This window comes from Bactrocera tryoni, chromosome 1, assembly GCF_016617805.1.
Source record: "Bactrocera tryoni isolate S06 chromosome 1, CSIRO_BtryS06_freeze2, whole genome shotgun sequence".
NCBI classification, from domain to species: domain Eukaryota; kingdom Metazoa; phylum Arthropoda; class Insecta; order Diptera; family Tephritidae; genus Bactrocera; species Bactrocera tryoni.
Window position 1 is genome coordinate 81,334,581 of NC_052499.1, and position 24,119 is coordinate 81,358,699.

Below are 24,119 nucleotides of genomic sequence, written 5' to 3' on the forward strand. Positions count from 1 at the left end.
CCAGTGTAGATATGCATTGATTATGCTATAGTCGCATAATCGCTTAATTTCAAAGAGTTATATAAACTACACACGAGTAAAGTTATATAATTATATTTATATTTATATATGTATGTATAGTTATGTATAGGTATATATATAATATATGTAAGTATATATAGTATGTTTTTTATAAATGTATGTATGTATATTACAGGCTAAATAGCAATAATTAATATCACTGTGGTAATTTTAACAGGCGAGCCATGCGACTCTGATATGTATCGTTACCTTGGTTGTGTCTTATGTTTAAGAATCGTTATCCGCCACAGTGACTTTTGTGAACTCAATCGGCAGCACGTCAACTTTTTTAATTGATATGTAGACGTGTGCGTCGTATCGTCCCAGGTGCAATGTCGGCTTGTGGCGTCAAACTTAAACTAAACACATAATTGAACTGAGGATCTTTTTGTTTTTGTGTTTGTTTTATTAAACTTAGAAAGACGAACGTGCGCTTCGGTGCGCCAGCAGCACTTCACAATGACACCCGAAAGATTTTTGTGCAACTTTTGATATGTAAGCGATATTGATGCCATGTGGGGATAGTGCTGGTAGTGCAGCACCGAATCGCCAGTTCGTCGTACTTACATACATAAATACATGCTAATTTTTGTTACTCGTAACTTCCGATTTCATTTTCGTTCTACGCTTTGTCATTATACTAGTATGTCTAACTGGTAATCTTTGGTTTTGCTAGCTTCATTGTTTATATACTTTTCCATATAATCCATATAATTTACAAACAAAAGTGGTTTTTTTCTTTTGAGAATTTTAGCTAATATACCTGATATTGGTATTGCGGCTAAAATGACTGAAGTTTTCACAGAGGAATCATTAAAAATGCTTTAATTAAGTAAATAAATGGATAATTTTATAAATTTCCATAACTAAGTCAATATCTATGTAAGTCAACGCTCAGCAGAACTTGATATGCTATGTACATATCTATATAATATAGTATATCATATTTTCAAAAATCATGCGCAGAACGCTTCACGATTAGTATTTTTAAAACTGAACTAGAAATATATTCAAAACTTTATATAAGTGAATCGACTCCAGAACTCTGGTATCGATTAACTTCATGATTAGACTGATTTGTGCTGGGCCATAGCGGAATTGTAGCAAACTGCAAGGCTGATGAAATTACAAGGTTAGGTGAGTACCTCATCAGCTGCAGAATGGGAACTACTGAGTAGTTGGAACTCAAAGCTCTGTGTTGGCCACATACTAGCAATTGTGCAATCGCAAAGTTTTTCTGGCTCAAGTGAAAATGTAGGAAGTTCAGTGACTGGACACAGCTCGATCGGAATTCATGCGATAAGATTGAATGTTCGCTGGTAGGTCCAACGGTTATGCATCGAAGTGTTTAAGTCTTGACTACCCAAACGCGGGACAGTCAAGAAGGAAGTATTGAATTGTTTTCGTCTCATCTTCTTCCATTAAGCTTCTGCAGATTACGCTTGGCAGAATCACTAGATCTCTTGAAATCGATCTTGGGCCAAAAGGCTTTTGTGACAGCGCACACGGGATACGGGAGCACCGAACCTCTCCCATTCTACCGATAGTGGTTCTAAGGCGGGGTTTGGCAGTCTTTGACCAGCCCTGAACCCACTAATAATGAGTTCAAGGCTAGTATCGCCGCTTTGCTATCTGTGTAGATGGTCACTTCTCTGAAGGAGGCTGCAGTTCGGAGCAGTAAATCTACTGCTACCTTAATAGCTACAGCCTCGGCCTGGAAGACACTGCAATAGTCAGGAAGTCTGAAACTGGAGTTGATAGATAGCTCCCGTTAGTAGACCCCTCCACCAACCTTAGCCCCAAGCCTTTACCCATCCGTGAAGACGCTCACTGCCCCTCTCCTCAAACGGCTTCATCCCACCCTCAACTTCCTTGCCGGTATGTGGGTAGAGAAGGAGCCGCCAGACTTCGGTTTCCAAGCCGAAGGGAACCGGTATGAAGTCAAAGTGAGTGAGGATTTCTGAGTGTTAAGTCCCTCGTTATTTTAAGAACCCAGGCTCTCTGAGGCAACTTTTGCAGCCATACACTTCCGGCGATGTCCAAGGGAAATATGTGCTAGTTGGCGTTAATGGGCTATACCAGTGTAACGCATGAAAAATTTGGCGATTTTCGTAAAGGTTTGTATCAAGCAGTCCAAAGTGTGAACCAGAAGTCACTTTGAGGGATCGCTATCTAAACTAAGCTAACTGTCGCTTGAAGAATATCTGAAAATAGACACTTGTGTGACACAATTTTTAGCAGTGTTTTTTGTTTTTTTTTTTTAAACTACTTATATTTAATTAGTTTTTTCATCCTTTGAAGGACGAAAATATATTTTCATTTCTTTAAGTAGCAAATTAAATCAGATTTTCACACTGTGCTTTATACAACATTTGCTGCGTTAAATCCAATCCGTGTTCTATATTCTATTTCATAACGAGTAAATCCATCCTTTGTCTAAACTTCAGTCATCGCCTATCGAGAATTATTAACGGTATCTTGCCATGTATTTTTGACAACAGTCATACATAGGTATGCCACATTTTAGTCATGAGTGATTCTAGGCTAGTTCCATAACCAACTAGCCGATGCCTTTGCGTAAAATATCTAAATTTTCAATAAGTATTAAAAAAAAACTATAAATTTTTTAACTCTAAACTAATAATTTGTGCTTGAGAATATTTACTAAGCAGCGATGTCTTGCACACAATAACCGTTCAGAAGCGCTCCTCCTTTACTCCATACAGCACACGACATAGACTATACATATTGATGCGTACATTGTTATTGCTATATTTGACCTCTAACCCAATTAGAGTTATACCTATATGATAATATAATATATATGTTTAACTATTTCCGGTGTATAATACAAAAGTTGTGCTGTTTGCTTTCAATTTCTTAGCTACTTTTGAGATTCTGTTATCTAACTGCTTATGTAACTACATACTGGCGTATATTTGTATATGTATGTATGTTGCGATATTTCAGGTGCAACATTATGTACGAGTAGTTATCTATGGTATGCCTAGTCATGCGGTTATAGTGTACACTCCACTTGCTCTACTAAATATATGCTCGTTTTTATTTTTGTTTGTTTTTTTCTTTTTCGTTTAACTTTTTTCACCTATGTGTATAGATATATGTATGTATATATGTAAGTATTAGTATTATTATTAGCCACAACAACAAAGTACATATTATGTTATTGTAAAATCAACGAAACACGTAAACTATGCGATCAAAGATATAAAAACAAACATAGATTACCGCTAACTTTGTGTAAGACAACATTTTAAAATCCTTGTCTAAATGGATTCGCTGGACCAGCAGGGCCTCTACTCCCGCCGCCGCCATCGTTCATTTGCTGTTGTTGTTGCTGCTGCTGCTGCTGCTGATGCTGGAACGGGTTTGCGACGCGTTGTTGTGGAAGATGTCGCGTTTCTTGCTGCTGATAATTACCACCCTGCTCCTGATAGCCAGGCTGATATTGCTGTTGATAACCCTGATTTTGCTGATAACCGCCACCGCCACCTCCGCCAGTTTGCTGGTAGCCGCCATCTTGCTGTTGGTACTCATAGTTTGTATCGTCCACATTGGATTCCTGCTCCTGTTGATATTGCTGACCGTACTCAAGATGATTTTTGAAATCACCATCAATCGGTTTCTGATCATGCATTACATAGGTTTGATATTCTTTGTTCGGTGGATCTTGCATAAGTATGTTGGCTTCATTTTCGAACGGTTTGAAATCGTAGATATTGCGTAACTTGCGTAGCACGGGCACATACAGCAGATTGGAGAAGGCAATGATGAAGTTCAGCGCTGTAAAACCGATCGCCTCTACTACGCCGCCCGCAATGATGGGACCGACTGCGTATGCGATCGAATATGAAATATCGGCAATGGCATAAATGCTGCCGTACACGGATACATAGCGCACGTCCACCAGGTAGCCCAGCGTTGGTAGCAGCGCGGTGTCGATGAGCGCGATGCCAAAGCAAATAATACAAATGGGTAACATCAGCATTTGGTAGGAGCTGGAGAACGGTATTATGAAGCAGGAGAAACCCTCGAGCGCTAAACCGACGGCAGCCATCAGCCATTGATGATGTGGATACTTTTTCGCCATTTTCACAGTGATGACCACACCCAGCACGTGCGGAAAGAAGGCGGGCAACCACACCATACCAATTTTCCAATTCTCTGTAGTTAGATTATCTTCCATCCACAGCGATATGGTGGGTTCTAGGAAAGCCAACGCCACATTCGACATGGTCAACGCACCGGCACAGACCGCAATGTATGGATCCATTAGCAAGCGCCATATAGGAATCGTTTGTTGTTGCACCTCCTTGCTTTGTCTTATTTGATCTTTAACTGGTTTCATTACCAGCAATAGCATAAGGCCATCCAAGAGACACACTAACGCCAAAATGAGAAAGGGCACTTCCTTGCCGGCGAACTGATAGAGTGCACCACCGAACGGTGGCGCTACCAAACAACCGAAACTGATGAATGCCAAAGCAATACCCAATGCTTGCGAACGTTCATTCTCCTCGGTAAAGCGATCCGCTATCATGGCTAAACCTGATGTGTCGGCAAAAGCCGAGCCCGCACCTTGTAGCGAACGCGCGAAGAAGAGTAAACTGTAACTGCGACCGCAAGCGAACATCGCAGTTGAGAAGAACATAATGGTCAAACCGATCATCATGGGTAAGTCGTAGCCAATGCGATCGATAAGACCACCCGAGAAGGGGTTCACCATCAATTGTACAATGGCTTTCGATGCGAATAGTATGCCGGTGGCAGAGTCCTGGCCATGATGGTCGTGGTGCACTGGTATAATGAGACCGGTGCGATTATCACGCAATGGCGGCGGCGTTGGTGTGTCATCATCGAAGCTACCGATCTCACGCAAATAATCCGGTATGATGGGTACGATTACCATGTACAACATGTTGTCCAAAAGCAGCGCTATCGAGACTATTACTAAGATGAGACGACGTTGGTTGACGGGCTCTTGAATTTTCTCCCAAACGATTTCTTTGACCTCGCGCAGCTCGAGATTGAGCAACGGTATTTGAAATGAACCAGCCATGTTAGTAGACTTAAGTTAAATGTTTTGAAATGTTTAAATACGCTCTTTATTGCTGAATTGCTGAAGTTTTGTACTAAATATGGCGTAGCTCTTGGGTTCGCACTTTAATTGCTGTGTTGTTTGTGTCGTTAGCTCTGGCTTGACTCCTTTTCGCTCTTACTATCCTTTTTTAAACGCTATGCTGTACTTTGTTGTTGTCTTATAATTAGTCCAAACGTTTTCAGTTAGTTTTGGAACTTTTAATCTCATTTTTGTTGCATTTCACCGTTTTTGTAAGCTTCGCAACTTTTGTGGGTTTACTGCTCAGCTCGAGTTCGTTTGGAATGTAAAAACTTTTACATTAGTCGGTTTGCTCCGCTGCTTGTGATTTTACTAAATTTTGTTGTTTTACTTGTTCTTGTTGTTGTTGTTACTAACAGGCACATTGTGTTCGTTTCCTTAGTGTTGTGTGTGAGTATATGTGTGTGTTGACTTAGCGTGGCTTTCGTTAAACTTCGGTTTTGTGGCCGCTGCTTGTGGCTTGTCGTACATTAGCTTTTCCCTCTTCACTCTGCACTCTGTTGTATGGCATAATTTTGCATTTTAGTAGGATCGTTGGCAACCGTCTGGACAACCTTTAACGACACAGAAACAAGATTTCCATTAGATTTCAATGTCAAGTACTTTTCATTTGCTTTTGCTTTATTGCCTTAAACTCAAGAGTTTTATTTGGATTTGCTTTTCCAATTTCTTTTTTCAATTTATTTGTATATTTATTTTGGCTTTCTTAGTGGAAATTCCTTTCAAAGTGCTTAGCTTTCTGAAAAGTTTTCGTTACATTCAAAATGTCTGGGTTCCAAAACAACGACTAGCTTAGAATTTTATGATTGAAATGTTGTTTCTGTGAAGTGAAAGGACGTCCATTTTCATGCGTTTCGTTATCCGTTTGTATTGGAATTAATTTAATTGGCTTTCAATGTTTTTGATTAAAAATTTTGCAAACAAAACGACAAATTAGTTAATTGAATTGGCGTTCTACAAATTGCTAAATTTAATTACACGTAAATGGTGCTGAAATGCGTTGAAATGTTGCGTAGTCCATATGTGGTACAACAACATTGTTACAAAGTTTATTGAAAATTGTTTGTTATATTCTTAAATGGGTATATTCTTCATTCCACTAGTGACACACATTTCAATCATAAAAGTTATACAAACTACTCGCTACGCTTGGATTTCCGACACTGATGAAATTGGCTTAATATTTAAGTAATTATATAATGACTGGCGAAATAGGTGTGAATTCATAAAGTATTGTATAAATAAGGCGGAAAACATAGGGTTTCTTATGTTTGTTGTTATTTCAATGTAAAAGTTCAAAGATAATATTTCGGTTGATTATATAAGCAAATATACATTTTTTAAGAAAATGCTTTGAAATAATCTTTTTCTATCATACATTGTGACATCTATCAAAGTACCCAGAAATTGTTAATAAAACGCAAAATATCTGATTATTTAACAATATTTAATTAGCCAGTCCTCGAAACACTTTTCATAAGAACTTTTTGGTATGGCCTTATGAAACCCATGTCTCATCGGCAGTTATAATGCTCTACATGAATGTGGGATCGAAACTCGTACGATTAAGCATGCTTAAGGTATTCTTTTTGAAAAAAATCAGCTTTATTAGGACGAGTCGAGCCAGAACGCGTTTCATACCCAAAATATCCACCAAAATTATAGTAACAAACTCGCGAGAAATGTCGAGCTCTCTTTAGTCCAGTCATTTAAGCTTAAATTAGGTAAGAATCTCGGAATTCGATTACCCATTTATGTGTCTGTAAATACTTGTATATTGACACCCTACCATATGTAGGTTTTGAGACAACTTTAGGGTGTCAATATGCAAGTATTTACAGACACATAAATGGGTATATCGAATTCCGAGGTGAACTTACTATAATGACTGGACTACTTACCGTCTCTCTAACACTTGTTTGACGATTGTTCAGCACCGTATCCTTCACTTTTATTCATATTTTCATGAGTTGAAGAGATCGAAGATCGTCCAGAAAGAGGTATGTTTTCATCGATCTTTCGACCGTCTTTGAAGGCTTACCACTCGTAGACTTGTGTGGTTGATAAAACTGAATCACCATAAACCTTTTCCAACATTCGCAACAATTCCGCATACCAAATTTGGTGTACCAACTAAAAAAGCTGCTGTAAACGAACTGCTTGACAGATGGCGCTCATATTTGGCATAGTAATTAAGAACAGTTGCCGTTAGCAGAGTAAAATACCACAAACTGTCGTAGTTTGTACGTGGGGAGAACAATTTTGCAACGAACTCTCCAAGAAACACCTTCGTCTGGCAACGCCTGGCCATTTGTTGCCAGTGGTGATTTCTAAAACCGCTTTGTGCTTACTGTAGCTCCTCTTGTTAAGTGTGGAGGTCCTATTGGCTTGGTTGGAACAGCTTGCTTCACCAGCAGATCGGCAAGCTCAGTACCATTGATACCTTTATGTTCGGCGATCAATTCGAAATAAACTCCAGTAACATTGTTGATTTGAGTTGTAGAGAGAAGATTGTTTGAAGTGCCGCTTGACTATCATCGCGAATGAGAATTTATGTATGTATTTCAGGTGATATTTATTCTCCAGAATAATCTCTGCATATCTGCCAATGGTGTAAGAATCCTCTCATGCTTTTTTCGTCAAGTAAAATTTTGAACCTTTCTTCGAAATATATCATCTGGGTGATGTCGCCTTTAGGAAAGACTGCCATCAGTACATTCTCACCAACGACACTCTGCTTTTGAACGATTATTACCCTGTTTTTTCTCAAGTCCTGGTAACATCAAAGCCAAGATAAACCCCATTTCCACAACGATATGGAGCAGAGTGAGATCCAGAATCACTTTTACTGCAGCGGTTGGGGACGTGCACATGACACCATTATTATATACATACACAATTATTTGTCAGCTCAATAGTTGTTAGTAGAACTTAGACACCCAAGATCTCTATCATGGTATACATACACCCAGTATAGAATGCCAGGTTTGTAGCTAGATTCTATTAGCTAGATGGAGGTTGTAAGATCTCACTTAGGGCAACATTATCCCATATCACAGAATTATTTAATTAATCAGAATAAGAAGAATCGTTTAGTTGGTAAGGAAAAACAAGTAAGGCACTTTACTTACCCGATAAGCATCGAAATAATAACTGTTACGAACGAAAGACCTCAACTGCCAACATCGATCTTGCAATCTTGCTGGTAATGTTAGGTTAAATGGCGGAACCGATATCGCACGAGGTCATAGAAATTATAAACTAGCAAAACGCTTCGTAGCCAATACAAATTTGTATATGTCTGATGTCTGACGGCTTGCATTCCCAAGTGTATAAGCCTACCAAACGTGGGACAGTCAAGAAGGAAGTGTTGAGTTGTTTCCACCTGATGTTCTCCATACAGTTTCTGCAGATGGCGTCTGGTAGAATTTCCAGCCTTACTGCGTCGACGCCAATAAGGCATTAGGCTGTTAAAAGCTCCAAAGCTATGGAGAAGCTAGCCTTACTGAGAACAAAGAGATCACTATATCTCTTGCTCTTGGGCTAAAAGGCTTTTGCGACAGCGCATATACCAATGGTGGCCCAGCGTTGGCCCAGCTCCGCGAAGCTCAGCTATCTAGTATTAGAACACAAGAGTATACGGACACAAAGGCACTCGATGCCTTACATGATCTCAAGGTTGATCGAAATAGTGATTACGACAATTTCAACAGTTAACACATAATTTAGTGGTGCGTTTGATATTAGTTCGTGACGTCATGAGCGAAAGAAAGAGAAGGCTTTACTCACAGTTGCTACATAAGTTTGAAGACTTTACTACCTTGCCTATTTCCATGATGCCCTTAAAACGCAGCGCGTAGCAATTTTGTACTCCATCATTCGACAACATAGAACTTCTACTATAATGGGGCTTAATTTTCGTTTTAATTGCGCCGCATTATAGTCACCGGTTGTGCACTAAATAAACTAGTGCTGCTGCAAACTGTGGCAAACAAGTGCCTAGCCAACCGTGAATCCTTGTGGAGCAATTTATCTAAGCCCGGCACTAACGTTTTCAGAACATGAGAACATGGAAATGTTGGTAATAATAACAACAACCCACTGAAACAATTTGTAAAAAGAAAATGCGGAAAATGCGAAAATGCCTCAGGATAATGAATGGCGTAAGAGTGGGATATAGCCGGATATGCTAACAATAAAATGAATACACAAACAAAAGCATGAAAAAGATAGTAGGTAAAAGGCCGAGCCGGGCCAAATGCACTTGAATACGCTAACACGCCGCTGAAAGAAAAGCGTTTGAGTAAATAATTATACATAAATTTAGTTGTATGTGTGTAGCTATGGATGGAGCAAGGACTCGAAAAAGCTTCGTAGAAGTTCTAGCATACATAGCAGCCAGCTAAAAGCCCTTGGGCTTTAAAGTGAATGTGAAGAGTGCGGTGGAGCGAAGAGGTGGTTAGAAAGGTGGAAACGCACAAATGCACTCAATGAGAAAAAATAAATAAATAAATACGCTCCGGCTGTATGTGCGTGCTGTTGTTTTCAGCCTTAATTTCAACGCTTGTGTGAGGATTACATTTCACGAACACAGATCTTTGATGTTGAATTGCTTGTGGGGGCCACAGCCAGCAGAATGGGGTGAGTTTGTACTCACTATTCGGTAAGTTGGTTGAGAAACTTGGCAGGTGTGTCGAGAAAGTAAATTTCATGCTTCCGCTGTTTTATTCACTTTGTTAGTTGTATACGAATTCACTTTTCGGTTATGTATTTGTGCAAGCCCAGTGTTTCACAGTTGAGCGCCGAAAAAAATCGATACAAATTTACTTATAGAAAGTAGACAAGTGTTTTGGAAAAGAAATCAATCGGCAATAAGTTTTCAGTAGCATGAATAATATCTCCATGATTGGTGGCAAGGCTTTTTGTTAGAGCTCTCTAACTAGAAAATTCAACAAACTTCCAGAGGCATCTCTAACGAATTTTGCGAGAACTAATATTGATATAATTATGTTTATATATGTTTGTATAAAATTATTAAATAAAAATAATTTGCAGTACAAAGTTAACACCGACTTTTATTATAAATTAATCTGAAGTTTATAAAATGCTGATCCAAATGGCGATTATGCTTAAGATACAGAGTGGCAATGTATTTATTATACTTTTCCGGCGACATGGCGGACTAAAATTTTTTAAAATACATAACATTGGTGATATTATTCATTTATATTAAAATCGAAAGATTCAGAATGTTGATGTTTTAAGACCATATCCAAAGGGTTAATAACAATATAAACGAAAGCTCCAAAGATACCATTTGCGACTTTAAGGGGTTACATGAGTTTACGGGTTTCAAAAAATCGATTTTTTTGTGATCTTATTAAATTCTACAACACCTCTGGAATGTTGTCCTAAATTTTCAAGTTGATTTGAGTAACAGTTTCGGAGATACAGCCTTGAGAACTTGTGCGCTCGAGACTAGCTAGGTTAAGTGCGCCGTCTTTACATGCGTTTTTCCCGAAACTGTGTTTTTGAAGTCGGCTGGCAAGTTTTCTCGAGAACTACTCAACCGAACTTCGTGAAATTTTACAACTATTTCAAAAAAAAAGTTCGCGAAATTCTCATTGAAACTTTCATTTTTTTGTAAAAATGTCTGCAAAAATCCAATTTTAATTTTTTTTCTCTTCGTCCAAGTTCTATGTTAAGATTTTAACTAAAACACGTATTTTTTTCACTTTAGATGATCCTGTAAGGAGCTATCCTACCAACGCAGGCGCATCTCTTTTCCGAGGCGTTAGCAGAAATGGCGTCGCAATAGCCGAGTTCAAAATATTTTTTTCCAAAAATTTCAGAATTTCTTTTCTAATGGAATATTTCAATTTTTATATGGGAAAAAAGTTGTTGGAAAAGGGCTCTTTTTTACTCAGGGAAACCCATGCCATTCGTATAAAGATCGATGGTTTTAGAATTCTGATATTCTAAGACCAGGACATTAAGAAAGATTTCATTCTAAAAATGCAATAAAAGTTTCAAGGATACCATTTGCGACATTAATACTAAAAATTTGGTAAAAAATTAAAAAGCTGTCGAATAATGTTTTTCTAATTGCGAATACTGTCTTTGATTACAGCCCGGCCAGCTTTTCCATATTTATTCAAATTTAAAATATGTCATTAATTTGTTTCTATACAAGTATAGAAAATATTATATAAGCTCTCCCAGCACACCTGCCTTGCTGCCCCCCATGAATATTTATAATTAACTCAAGTGCATGGCATACGTTGGGGTCGACAAGCTCATTAAACAACAACCACCAAACAACCCTCTGAAAGCAGTGGGCAAAAAATGTGCATATGACCAAAAACTCCAAGTGCACAGAAAAAAGAATAAAGGAAAACAAAACTGAAAATAACACACAAAGGGAACGCACGACATGGTCATGAAAATTTAATGACGCAACGTCATTCGAGCCGTTGTTGGCGTCATCGCCGCTGCTGGCGTCATCGCTGCTGCGAAAGCGCTAGCCGCTAGCCAGCCGCCCACTGTAGAGACTAGGTGGCCTGAAAAGGGAGCTATGTATGCATGTATGAGTATATATGTATGTACGTACAGAGCATGTGTGGACGCTTGACATCACTCGAATGTGTGTTGCGTGCAAGTGAAGTGGACTTCTGTGCCAATGCATGTCTCCTGCTCTAACTGTAAATTATTTTCGCTTTTACCACCGCCGCCTCCCACAAGTATTTTACACTTACACGCATACATATTATTATGTATATTATAATGTATATCACTAAATGCGTCCGTTTTTATACTCTTGCAACATGTTGCTATAGAGTGTAATCGTTTATCGGTTGTACGTATCACCTAACACTAATCGAGATAGATATAGGTTTTTATACATACATATATACATATAAATGAACGGCATGTCGAGAAAAGCTGAAATCCGGGGGACTGTCTGTCCGTTCGTCCGTCCGTGCAAGCAAATTGAGATGTCTCTGGATCAGCCATCTAACCTAACCTAACATATCTCGAGATCCGCTCGACCGATTTCAACTAAATTTGGTATGTAACGTTCCTTTTACATTCCTATATGACAAAGCGAAAATGAGCGCAATCGGACTACAACCACGCCTAATACCCATATAACAAAATTTCATTTGATTATTTCATTTTTCAGTGTAAAAATCAAGAGGCAATTAATAATAGTTTGTCAAAAAAGTCTTGCGGTATTTTCGCTAGTTGGCGCTGAAAGCTCGTAGTTCTAGTTTTATTCGTCGCATCGGGTCATGCTATACCTTTTTGGAAAGCTTATTTCACGCGCTAACACGTGTTTAATTGATTGTCGTTTCTTTTAAGTCGTTCGTGAGTTATAGCGTCGCAAACATGGAGCAAAATAAAGAGAAAATATGGCATATTTTACAGTACTACTACGATAAAGGCAGAAATGCATCTCAAGCCGCCAATAAAATTTGTGCAGTTTATGGACCCGATACAGTGTCCATTTCCACCGCACAACGCTGGTTTCAACGTTTTCGTTCTGGTGTAGAGGTGGTCGAAGATGCGCCACGCTCCGGAAGGCCTGTCGTCGAAAATTGCGATAAAATCGCTGAATTGGTCGAAAGAGACCGGCATAGTAGCAGCCGTAGCATCGGTCAAGAGCTGGGCATGAGTCATCAAAACTTCATTTCAATTTCAATAAAAAAAAATTCAATAAAAATACCGCAACCCATTATAACGAGATAAAATTTGGCATGAATAGTGTTTTTAAGGTATTCCACCTTAAGACTAAAACTTGACTAAATCGAAACAAAACTGTTCAAGCCTGAAATTGTGGACCCAGTGCTTATGGTTGACTTCTTACGAAAATATCGGTCAATGTATGAGATATATAATTGAAATTTTGAGAGAATACTTTCTGATAGTAGTTATCTGAGTGCTATAAATAAGTTTAATCTGGTCAATACTTTCCTTAGTTCTCTTATACCTAATAAAAGGATTTTCGAACTTCAAGGTTACTTTATACCGCATATATCGGCCAATATGCGAGTTATCTTAATAAAATGTAGAGAGCGTGTTTTTCTTATAACAGTATATATGTATTTGTGTTTGCAATAAAAAAAATCGGGTAAAAACTCGTCTTAGGCCACATACTTGTATAATTAACAAGCCTTGTGTACTTGAACGCAATTCCATGCCTTTAACCCTTGCAAGTTGCAAAAGTATGAAATTTTCGGTTATACCCGAACTTAGCACATCCTCACTTGTTCAATATCTCTTTGTTGTTTTGAAATTAAGAGCAAACGCAATAATAATAATTACACTTGCAATGCTTAAATCACCTTTTGAAGTGTTCATAAATACGCGCCAGCTACGTTCCATCTAAAAATTCTCTCAAATCTACTTATGCACACAAACATCATATACATAGAATTTATTTTATTTACACTTTAACGGTGGTTGCTTGGGCTTTCATTCGTAAATACTGTGCCACCACCTACCTTTTCATGACACGACGTTGGAGTACCTTTTAGATCACGTGCCTGAGAATTGTATGGTTTGATGGAAGATATAATAAGGTTTTCGCATGAAAATATTACACAAATGTGTGTGTGTATTTATTTCCATAACAATTTATGTGTGTGAGCGTAAAAAATAATTGAAAGTGGAATATATTATATAATTGCGCAGAGGTCCTTGAAGGCAACAATGGAAGTGCTACAAACGAAATTGTAATAGCATTGGCAACTTCCTGCTTAGCGGCCGGAGGTGATTATATCGATTTGTGGTGGTATCCTTAGGGTGGAGTCAGATGTGTAAGAAGTGAGCACATAGAAATGGTCTGAGTTCTACATTAATATTTATAGTCGTTTAAAGTCGAATTTTAAGAGTGAAGGAAAGTGAGTTAAAATGAGGATAAATCTTTTTCGCTTATGTTGGTTTTTAATAAACATACTCGTATGTAGATTTTTATAACACAACTGGCTTTCAGTTAGTATAAAGTAACAATTATTTTTACATTTTCAGCTTTGAACATGAAATTTGTTGGAATTTTTCTAATGAACAAGTCCATACATACATATGTATATGAAAAGTTTTATTTCAACGCACTTTTAGGTTTATTGAATTGCTTATTCCATGTATTCTAAGAAAACTTCAATTCTGACATTGTTTAAATTGTGAGAAATCCTCTTTTAATAAAGTCAACCATTAAGGGTCTAAACTAGTGTCATAGCCTAAGAAATTCGAATTTTGGGAACTTTTTAATTAAAACTACTTAAAAATTCTTGTTAAACTAGAAGATATTTTCTGTAAAATGACCTAAGACTGAATTAATAATTGACAAAGTGCGGTGTTTAAGAAAGATGATGAATTTCAACCAAAATTTTAGTCGCTTTTGCTCTTCAAAAATTCGTTTTTTGATCAGATCAGATCAGATCAGATCAGATCAGATCAAAAATCGATAGGTCATCGCATATAAAATTTTATATAGAATAGATAGAAAAATTCCTTCAGATTATTTGTCTCCGAGTTAACACCGCAGCAAACTCGAAAAATATTGTTTAGAGAAAGAATGGCTGTAACTCAAAAATTTGAGATATCGATTTGAAATTTTAGTATGTTATTTTTAAACGTATAACTTATTGAAATATTAAAAACAAAAACGAAATTAAAGTCATTTTTTTTTTTGCAAATATTTAACACTCTCTTAAGAGTGCCTCCTAAAAGGTTACATGGGTTTACGGGTTTCAAAAAATCGAATTTTCTTATTGCCTTTTTAAATTATAAAATTACTCTAGAATATTTTCCTAAATTTTAAAGTTGATCCGAGTAATAGTTTCGGAGATACAGCCTTGAGAACTTGTGCGCTCGAGACCAGCTAGGCTAAGTGCGCCGTCTTTAAACGCGTTTTTCTCTAAACTGTGTTTTTAAAATCGGTTGACACCTCGAGAACTACCCTACCGATCTTGATGAAATTTTATACAGATCTTTGTGAAACAATTCGTAAAAACTTGGATGAAGGATTTTTTTTTCGATTATAGCTATTTTAAAAAAATGTCGCGAAATTTTCTTTTTTTTTTTTGTAAAAAAGTCTGCCAAAAATCCAATTTCAAGTTTTTTCCCCTTCGTTCCATTTCTAAGTTGAGGCTTTAACTAAAACACGTATTTTTCACATGAGATGATCCTGTAAGGAGTCATCCTGCTAATGCTGGCACATATTTTTTCAGAGTGGTCACAAGAAATGAAAGCTATTAAGGATTCTGTGTAGCCGAAGTTAACTTTTCTGCTTATTTTACAAAGCATTCTTTTATGGTTTGGGAGTTGAACTTGAAAAAATGCTTTAAGAACAATATTGCAGTGTGGTGGATGAAGAAAAATGATGGGCGGCCTAAAAAAGTTCGAATTTGCCACAAAGTAAATAATAAACTAGTTTACTTTTTCCTTGTGTCGTACCTTTGACAGGCTTGTACCAAAATATTAGAGTAAAGAAAGTACAATTCCTCTCACAACTTTTACATTAGCGTCAAAGCAAATATAAAGCAAACGGATCAGATGTTTGCCGCATAATGGGAAGCAACCAACTTTGTTGTAGAAAAAACTACTGACAAGCCAAACAAACAAACGCTTGTGAAAACTTTCGTTGCGTGCAGCGCAATACTGACAATGCGAACATACAATTCAACATAAGCAATACATACATACATACATACATACATACATACATACAAACTAACATATAATTCTTGTAAAGATGTGCACGTCCACGAAATTGTGCTGAAGCTATAACTTTGCGAGGAAATAAAATTTGCGCCGTAGCGCTAAGAGTAAGTACTTGTATTTTCTTTTGCTTCAAACGTAATTTTTCGCTTCCTTCCTACAGCGCGAAGGAGCACGGAAGCATAGCAAAAGCCGGAGTAGGAAGCGTAGTAGTCTTGTAAGAATTGCGTGCACATGAGAAATAGGCTTACCCCAAGGCGTGCGATGTGTCTGCTGCAAAAGTTCTCACAGCGCGGCACTGCCGCACCTTTCTTTAACAAAAATACGAGAAAAACTGTTATGCCAAGGTGTGCGAGCGTGCTGATATACGAGTATGGTAGAAATAATACATCAAGTATATATAAAATATTGTATTACAGCACTCCTTCTGTCTGAAAGTCTCGCTTATAGTGCTGGTGAAAAAGATGCGTGATTTTGTTTTACACATTTCTTTCAGCATTATGAAATGAATTCAATCCAAAAATGTTCGCATATGGCAAAATACATATGTATGTATGTATGTTCATGCCTCTGTGCGGAGTTAACTTATTAAAGAGATATATCTACTAAATTTTCAATTCGATTTGTCAAAAAAACTAACTTTGTGTGAGGAATATTATATTATAACATAAAGTTGAGGGTCCACATGTCGTATGAGTGATTTTTTTTTGCTTTAACAGGAGAGATATACAAGTAATAGCTTAATTTATTTTCATTAATGAATTTTTTATTACTTTAATATTAAAACATATACGTTGTAAGTACGTAAGTAAATTATCTTTTCATGGCGAGAAGTTTTCTCATCTTTGAAATGATGCAAACTCATTCCTAAATTTTTATTTGGCTTTTGCTGGCGAATGATACTTTGTGAACAAGATATATGTATATGTTTGAGCAAATTTGACATATGTAGACTCGAAATATCTATGATTTAAGAAGTTCTCTTTGAATTAATAGGAGTAAGTCCTCATAACTCGGATATAACCGCGTAAGCGGTATCTACGAAGAAGTCTTCTTAATAGACTGGTAAGTTAGAAATATTATCAACTGGATAAGCAACAGTTATGATGGCTTATAATTTTCAATGAAGAAATCTTTAAGTTATTTGATAGCAAATTCAGGCCCGCGAGCGCCAAATCCCAGGCAATCGCCATTTAACCATCATTAAGCCCATTGTGCCAACGTGTTGTAACCAATTCTTATCCATAAACTCAAAAGATTTGGTAAAACCCCTGATTCTTTTCCATGCCAGCTACCCAATGTCTCTTAATTTGGAGCATTGGGAACCGTGGAATATATCTCGTCTCATCCGATTGAAGACTAGGCATTCGCATATAAAATGTTCTGGCGTCTCATCATCCTCCGCATATGTTTTGTAATCCGGCAAATCCACTTTTACTATTTTCTGAAGGTGGAATCTTGAAGGTAGATACCCTGTGAAAACTCCTAGAATGTAACTAAGCTTATTTTTGTCTAGAAGTAGCAGCTGTTTGGTTTCTCCACCATCAACATTACCCCAAAGTAACTGTGTGATATGCCCTGTGTTAATTTTGTTGCAAGACCTGACGTGTTCCTCATAGGTACATTGTTTCAAACCACACTTGAAGTAGCTGTATGGCCTGGGGCATACTTGAAGTAACTGTATGACCCCAGAGTGGACAAACCCGTCAGCCTTTTCATTTCCTTTACTATATGGCCGGTGCTCCGATATTATTAACCAAGCTACCTAATGAGAGTCTAGTCATTGCCTCGCATAATCTCACGCACTAAGACTTAGAGTAGTACTGGCGCTACGAACAGCCTTAATTATCGCTTGGCTATCCACTAGATTGTTAATGTACTTGCTCGTTAGAGCAGAAGCCCACATGGAATATTCTGTTGAGCCCACAATTTCGGAATAAAAGACTGTATTGTAGTTATTTAGTTTGAAGCTAACTTCGGTGCATGATAGAGTTTATAATTATATCTTGATAATTGATCTTTCTGAATAAAATTTTACACATCAATACACATATATTTATATTCTGAACAGATATATACCAACCAGGAGATATAAGTGTGTTTCTTAGGTTTTGAGATAACGAAATTTTACACATATCCTTTTTTCCAGGAAGCTGCGCATTTGTCAGAACCGACGATTTAGGTCCACTATAGCATATATGTAGCTGTCGTACAAAGCGAACTATCGAAATGAAGTTTTTGTATCGAAAACTTTTTCATTTGAAAATATGTTTTCACGAAATTTCACTTAGATTATTGCTCAAGGCAATGCTATAATTTTCGAACATATTGTACAGATCGGCTAACTGTAGCCACAAATAAATAAAAAATTATTAATTATTAGACGTCTTCAAGAAGTAGTAGAATTTAATTATTTATAATCAAGACTAATACATGGGCTCAAGATGGTGTGAATATTTTCCTACTGTTCACAGTATGAGCATTTGGCAAATACTTATTCACAAATCTTGATGCTTGGAAATAACGTCTAAGGAGCATACATGCATACTTCCATAAGTTGCTACAATCTTTTGCTGCCTTGGTTTTGTTACATCATTATACCAGTCCATTGTATGCATACAAGTTGCTTGTTTGATTCGCCATTCACAAGCATTCCTACTTAAGTACATATATATTTGATATAATAAAATAAATATTATCAATAATAAAACCAATAAAATAATTTAATCTTGAAAGTAAAGTCTCATTTTTCAACTCACACACTGACTAATGAAAGAAAGTTTGCTCTGTGCGCTTGTTGCCAAAGTAATTGCATGTATAACTAAGTAAATATAGTTCACATGAACGAGCACACATACAAGTAAATGTTTGCACAAACAAGCCCCCATTCGCTGGCACTTGAAATTTCTACTCAACTCAAATGTTGTGCAAATATCTGCTCGTGCTCGCATCTGTTCGTACAAGTTGCCGCACTTGTCTTTTGGATACTGTCTACTTCTTTGTTTGTCTACCATTTGCTCGTTGATCTAAGCGTCAACATTGACATTCGCATCCTTTACTTTTACATAACGGTATATCACTGTGTGTGCTTTGCATTTCGCTTACTTTTACATTTATGCCTTTGAAGCATTTCAGCTTCAAGTTTCGCTTACTTGGTCCCAGCTGCTGGTTTTCGACTTGTTATTTGGTTCAAATCTTTTCAACGCACTCAGGTGTTTTGTATTTTCAGTTTTTATCTATTCGAGCTTACAATATTTTTGCAATCAAGTGCTCTCTGCTTTCCACACTCGTACGTTGTTGCGTAGCTTGCGAAAATGTCAAGTGGCAACGTGAAGCGTGAGTGTTGTTGGTCAAGTGCACGAAGCTCGAAGTATTTGCAATACCCAATACCATTTGAAATACGAAACGATAGAATTACGTAATTGAATTTGTTTTACCGTGACATTGTTTGTCAGCGCCCAAATAAAGGAGCGCTCTTATTGTATAATCATTTAAGAAAAAATTTGATTTGTCGACTTTTTATTAGATATTGTTACAGCACAGCAAAAAAAAAATGGTTTTTGTTGGCTGTTACTTCGTTAAAAAGTTTTTCTTTTTAGCACATTTGAAGATGTGCTTTGAATTGTTTCAATTTTGTCCACTTTTTTCAACCATTTAAGCTAGTGTTCACTTTGTGGTCTAATCGGTCAATAATTGCCTACAAACGTATTCTTAAGAGTATGGTTTTCTTGTTATACTGATTTTTTTATGAAAGAGGTGGTAAAATATCAATTATTATCATTTACAAAATACAGTTTTTCCTCACCCACAATTTTGAAACAAGTAAGAAAATCAATAAAGTAGTAGAAATTAAAGGTGAGAACGCTTCTTTGCGAGCCAACACACGTGGCTAATCTCCCATTAAGCACTAAATTGTCAATTAAGTTAACCCACTTTCACCGTATTGGCGCGTGTAATCGTCTGCTTTGAACTGCACTTGAAAGTCAAATACAAAGACTAAATGCTATAAAACATAGAACAGTAAATTTAACACCATTAAATGACCAGCTGGTGGGCAGCAACTCATACCCTGTTGGAAAACTGATGGCCAGTAATTGTCATTTTAATAGAAAAGTATTTCCTGTATAACGAGAGATCCAAGTAGAGCTTCTTTTTCCAAAAGCCTTTTCTTATCATCATGCCGTGAGTCGTGTCAAGCTGTCATGTTATTTTTGTTCGGTGTTGTTTGGCCTCAAACATGGAAAGACCAACGTCTGAACAATATTTACGAATCATTCAACTTTATTACGAAAAATCACCTTCTGTAAAGAGTGTTTCTGAGTGTCCTTTGTATGCCCATTTTCATTTTAAAAAAAGCCTGATGCAGCTTCCTTCTGCCAATTTCTTCTGTAAAATTTAGTGTTTCTTTCGCGCGCTTCGCTTAACTTTGGGTCAACATAATCGGCCTACTGAACGTATTATTCACAACACCATACCCCATCTTGAGGCACAGCATTTTTTATTGGATAACATTCGAACGAATAGATCACGTTCAGCACGCAGTGAAGAAGATATCGCTGCCCTGGTTGAGAGTGTACACGAAGACGGTGGAGGGTCGATTCGGCACAGTTCGAGATTTTAAATTAAAGCATACAAAATACAGCTTGTGAAGGAACTAAATCTGCTCGACATTACCAAGCGACATCGCTATTCTCTATGGACTCTTGAAAAGTTCCAAGAAGATCCAACGTTTTTGAATCAAAGCTCAATGTGTACGGAAACAAGCAAAATTATCGCATTTGGGACGAAGAGCCGCCTGAAGAGATTCAAGATCTGCCATTTCATACAGAAAAAATAACGATTTGGTGTGGTTTGTGTGACGGTGGAATCATCGGTTCATATTTCTTCAAAAATGATGCCGGTGAGAATGTAACTGTCAATGGCGACCGTTATTGTGTCGTGTCGACTATTTGATGTCTGAAGTTCAAGCTCATAATCTCAGCGTTATTTGGTTATTTTTTTTGTTTTGTTGGTACACATTTCATATGTGTGCGAATTTTTATTTGAATCTGTCAATTCATTATTTGTTTACAAACCATTTTGTGTCGCCGTGTCACAGAATTTTTCTATAATGGAAAAAATTTAATATCGTGCAGTGATGAAATTCTTATTTTTGGAAGGTGTAGCTCCAAAAGAAATTCACGAATGAAGGTTAAAAGTGGATAATGATTGGTCACCTACAGTCAAAACAGTAGAAGGCTGGGTTGCTGTATTTAAACGTGGTCGTACAAGCCTTGAAGACGATTCTCGTGAAGGACGTCCAAAACCCCCATCAACAAGAGAAATCATAGCTAAAATACAAGATATGGTTTTGGAAGATTGTCGATTGACTCAAAGAGATTTAGTAGAGGCTATACACGTCTCATTAGGCAATGTGAGCCTTATTTTAAGTGAAATTTTTGGGTTTTAGAAAGCTGTGTGCACAATGGGTGCTGCATTCGCTAACAATGGAACAAAAACACTTTCGAATGCGGCTTTCTCAGCAACATTTGGAGCGTTTTGAAAAGTATAAAGTGAATTTTATTCGTCGATTCATCACTATGGATGAAACTTGGGTCTATCACCATGATCCTGAATCAAAACGATAGACTAAAGAGTGGTGTGAATCTTGTTGTCCTGCTTCGAAACGAGTTTGTGTTCGGAAATCGGCCAAGAAGGTTATGGCATCAGTTTTTTGGAAAACGAGAGGAATTTTGTTTGTGCATTACTTGCAAACTGGTAAAACAACTAATTCTGAATATTATTGCAGACTTTTGGATCAGTAAAAGGAAAAAACTCGTGAAAAAAGACCCGGTTTGCAGAATATTAAGAACCTTTTTCATCAGGACAATGCACCGTGTCACAAGAGCATTTTGACAATGGCTAAAAACCATGAATTAAAGTTTGAATTGTTGGAGCATCACCGTATTCACCAGATTTGGCCCCCAGCGACTTCCATTTGTTTTCAGAACTCAAAAAATTTGTGCGTGGCAAGAGTTTTTCATCAGATGAAGAGGTCATAACGGCTATTGAAGGTTATTTTGTAGACCTTGCGGATTCTCACTTCAGTGATGAGATCCACAGATTGGAGCAAGTGTATTAATGTTCAGGGAGATTATACTGAATAACAAAAGTGCATTTTGAATCATAAAATTGTGCTTTTCTTAGCGAACGACAAAACTTATTGAAAAACCAAATTTCACGTTTGGGACGGGAGAATAGCCACCAAGATCATGTGATATCACACCATTAGACTTTTTATCGATCACCTTTTACTTAGTTGCGAAACGAAACTGTGAAGGGTATTTATTATAACTTTAGTGCAGGCGAAGTTAACGTTTTTGTTTTCATATTTACATACATATCTAGTTGGATTTAGGCGGTTGTGTCATTTGAATTTTCCTACCGGGTAGTGCACACATTCACAACTACAGAGGCTTTGAGATTCTACTTTGTAATTAAAAAACTTGTTAAGCCAAAGTCAAAAATAGCTTAACCCATGCTTTAGGGTAATTCGCTGAATACTTGTACATACATACAATCAAATATGTTGTACCAATATAAATAATACACTAGCATATCAGAGGTACAATTCTAACAAAAATAAATACATACATATGTAGCTGTAGTACCAGCGCATTTGAGCCACAACTTGTTGAAGTACTAAGCATACCGGCTATAAATAAAGCTTAACCTATGCTCCCAATTGTGAAATACGAAACACAATGCGGAATGAACGGAAATTTGTGCCGTTGTAAATAAAAACCGTTGTGAATACGCTCGACATTGTCAAGTGCCTGTGGAGGCTACGGAAAAGGCATTGAAAAATTAAGCGTGCAAAAATAGAATACAAAGCGAAAACAACACCAACAAAACAAAATGAAGCAAGAAAAAATTAAACTTGAATACAAGCAAAGAGTAGGCGGCGAAGTGAAAGGGATGTGACTGCAATAACTGTGCTCGTTAAGGGGGATGCACTCGAAGGAAACATACCAAAGAATATTGTAAAGTGGTTTGGCGAACAAACACAAACCTACACGCACACACATACACTTGTTTATAATTGTGAAGAAATATTTCAAAAAACAAAAAAAAGCATGAAAGATTCAAGGTTAAGGGGGCATTATGCACGCCTACGCTAATGAGCTACCAAGCGCCGAGTGACGGGCGGCGTATATTCGTTGAAGGGTGTTGCTCAGCACGCTTGAATGCACAATTGGAAATAGCAAATTCGAAGGTATTTCGTTAGGGGATGCTTCTGCATTGCCCACTATTTACTATAAGCGGAGTTTCATATGGAAACAGAAAAAATGCTAAAAGGATTAGTTAAGCATTTGCTATTTGTAACACTTGCAACACTTGCCACACTAGAATAACTATGGAATTTCTGCAATTATGATAATCTCAACAACACTATATAGTATGTACGGTTCATTACACCCACATTGAATGGCTGTTCGATTTGTTCCGAATCATTTAGAACACTAATGGTTAATAGTTATACATGGTTGCTTGATGATGGTGTGGTACTTTATGAGAGTTTTGGTCATGGGAGTGAAATGAAAAATATTCATAGTATGAATAATGTGTAATATTGACTGGCCTAAAATATGCAAGAGAGTAAGAAAGAGAATATATTATATTATCTGTTTCATTGAGCTTCCCTTCATACTTGTGCCGTGGCTAGCGATGCCTTCTGACGAATTGAGGAAATCTTATTTCAAAAGCTGACAGGTTCTAACAGTTGGTAAGAAAATTTCCCTAACAGAATCAATTATTTCGCTTGTTCCCGACTTGAATAAGATACAAGTGAATATCGCTAAACTCAAAGACACCAAGAAAATTTTATTTTTGGCAGACAGTGAAAATTTTGCAAAATTTTATTTTTGGCAGACATTTTTACAAAAAAATGAAAATTTCAGTGAAAATTTTGCAACATTTTTTTCAAATAGTTGTTATCGGATTCGTGTATCCCAAAGACCTGTGTAAAATTTCAATAAGATAAGTTGAATAGTTCTCGAGAAATCTTACCAACCGGCTTCAAAAACACAGTTTCGAGAAAAACGTGTTTAAAGACTGCGCGCTTAGCTTAACTAACCTCGAGCGCACAAGTTCTTAAGGCTATAGTTCCAAAACTATTCCTCCGATTAACCTGAAAATGTATGACAATATTCTAGAG

General features: G+C 37.1%; 1 protein-coding gene across 1 annotated transcript in view; it reads right to left on the reverse strand.

The window, feature by feature from the left end:
• Positions 1-1,784: 1,784 nt before the first annotated feature.
• The window catches only part of LOC120766554 (vesicular acetylcholine transporter), a 38,012-nt gene continuing 15,677 nt past the window's right edge, over positions 1,785-24,119 (reverse strand). The window contains exon 2 of the mRNA XM_040092138.1: positions 1,785-5,754. Within this exon, the coding sequence (XP_039948072.1) occupies positions 3,335-5,140 (1,806 nt within the window). The 5' untranslated portion in view covers positions 5,141-5,754 and the 3' untranslated portion in view covers positions 1,785-3,334. The remainder of the gene's footprint in view (positions 5,755-24,119) is intronic.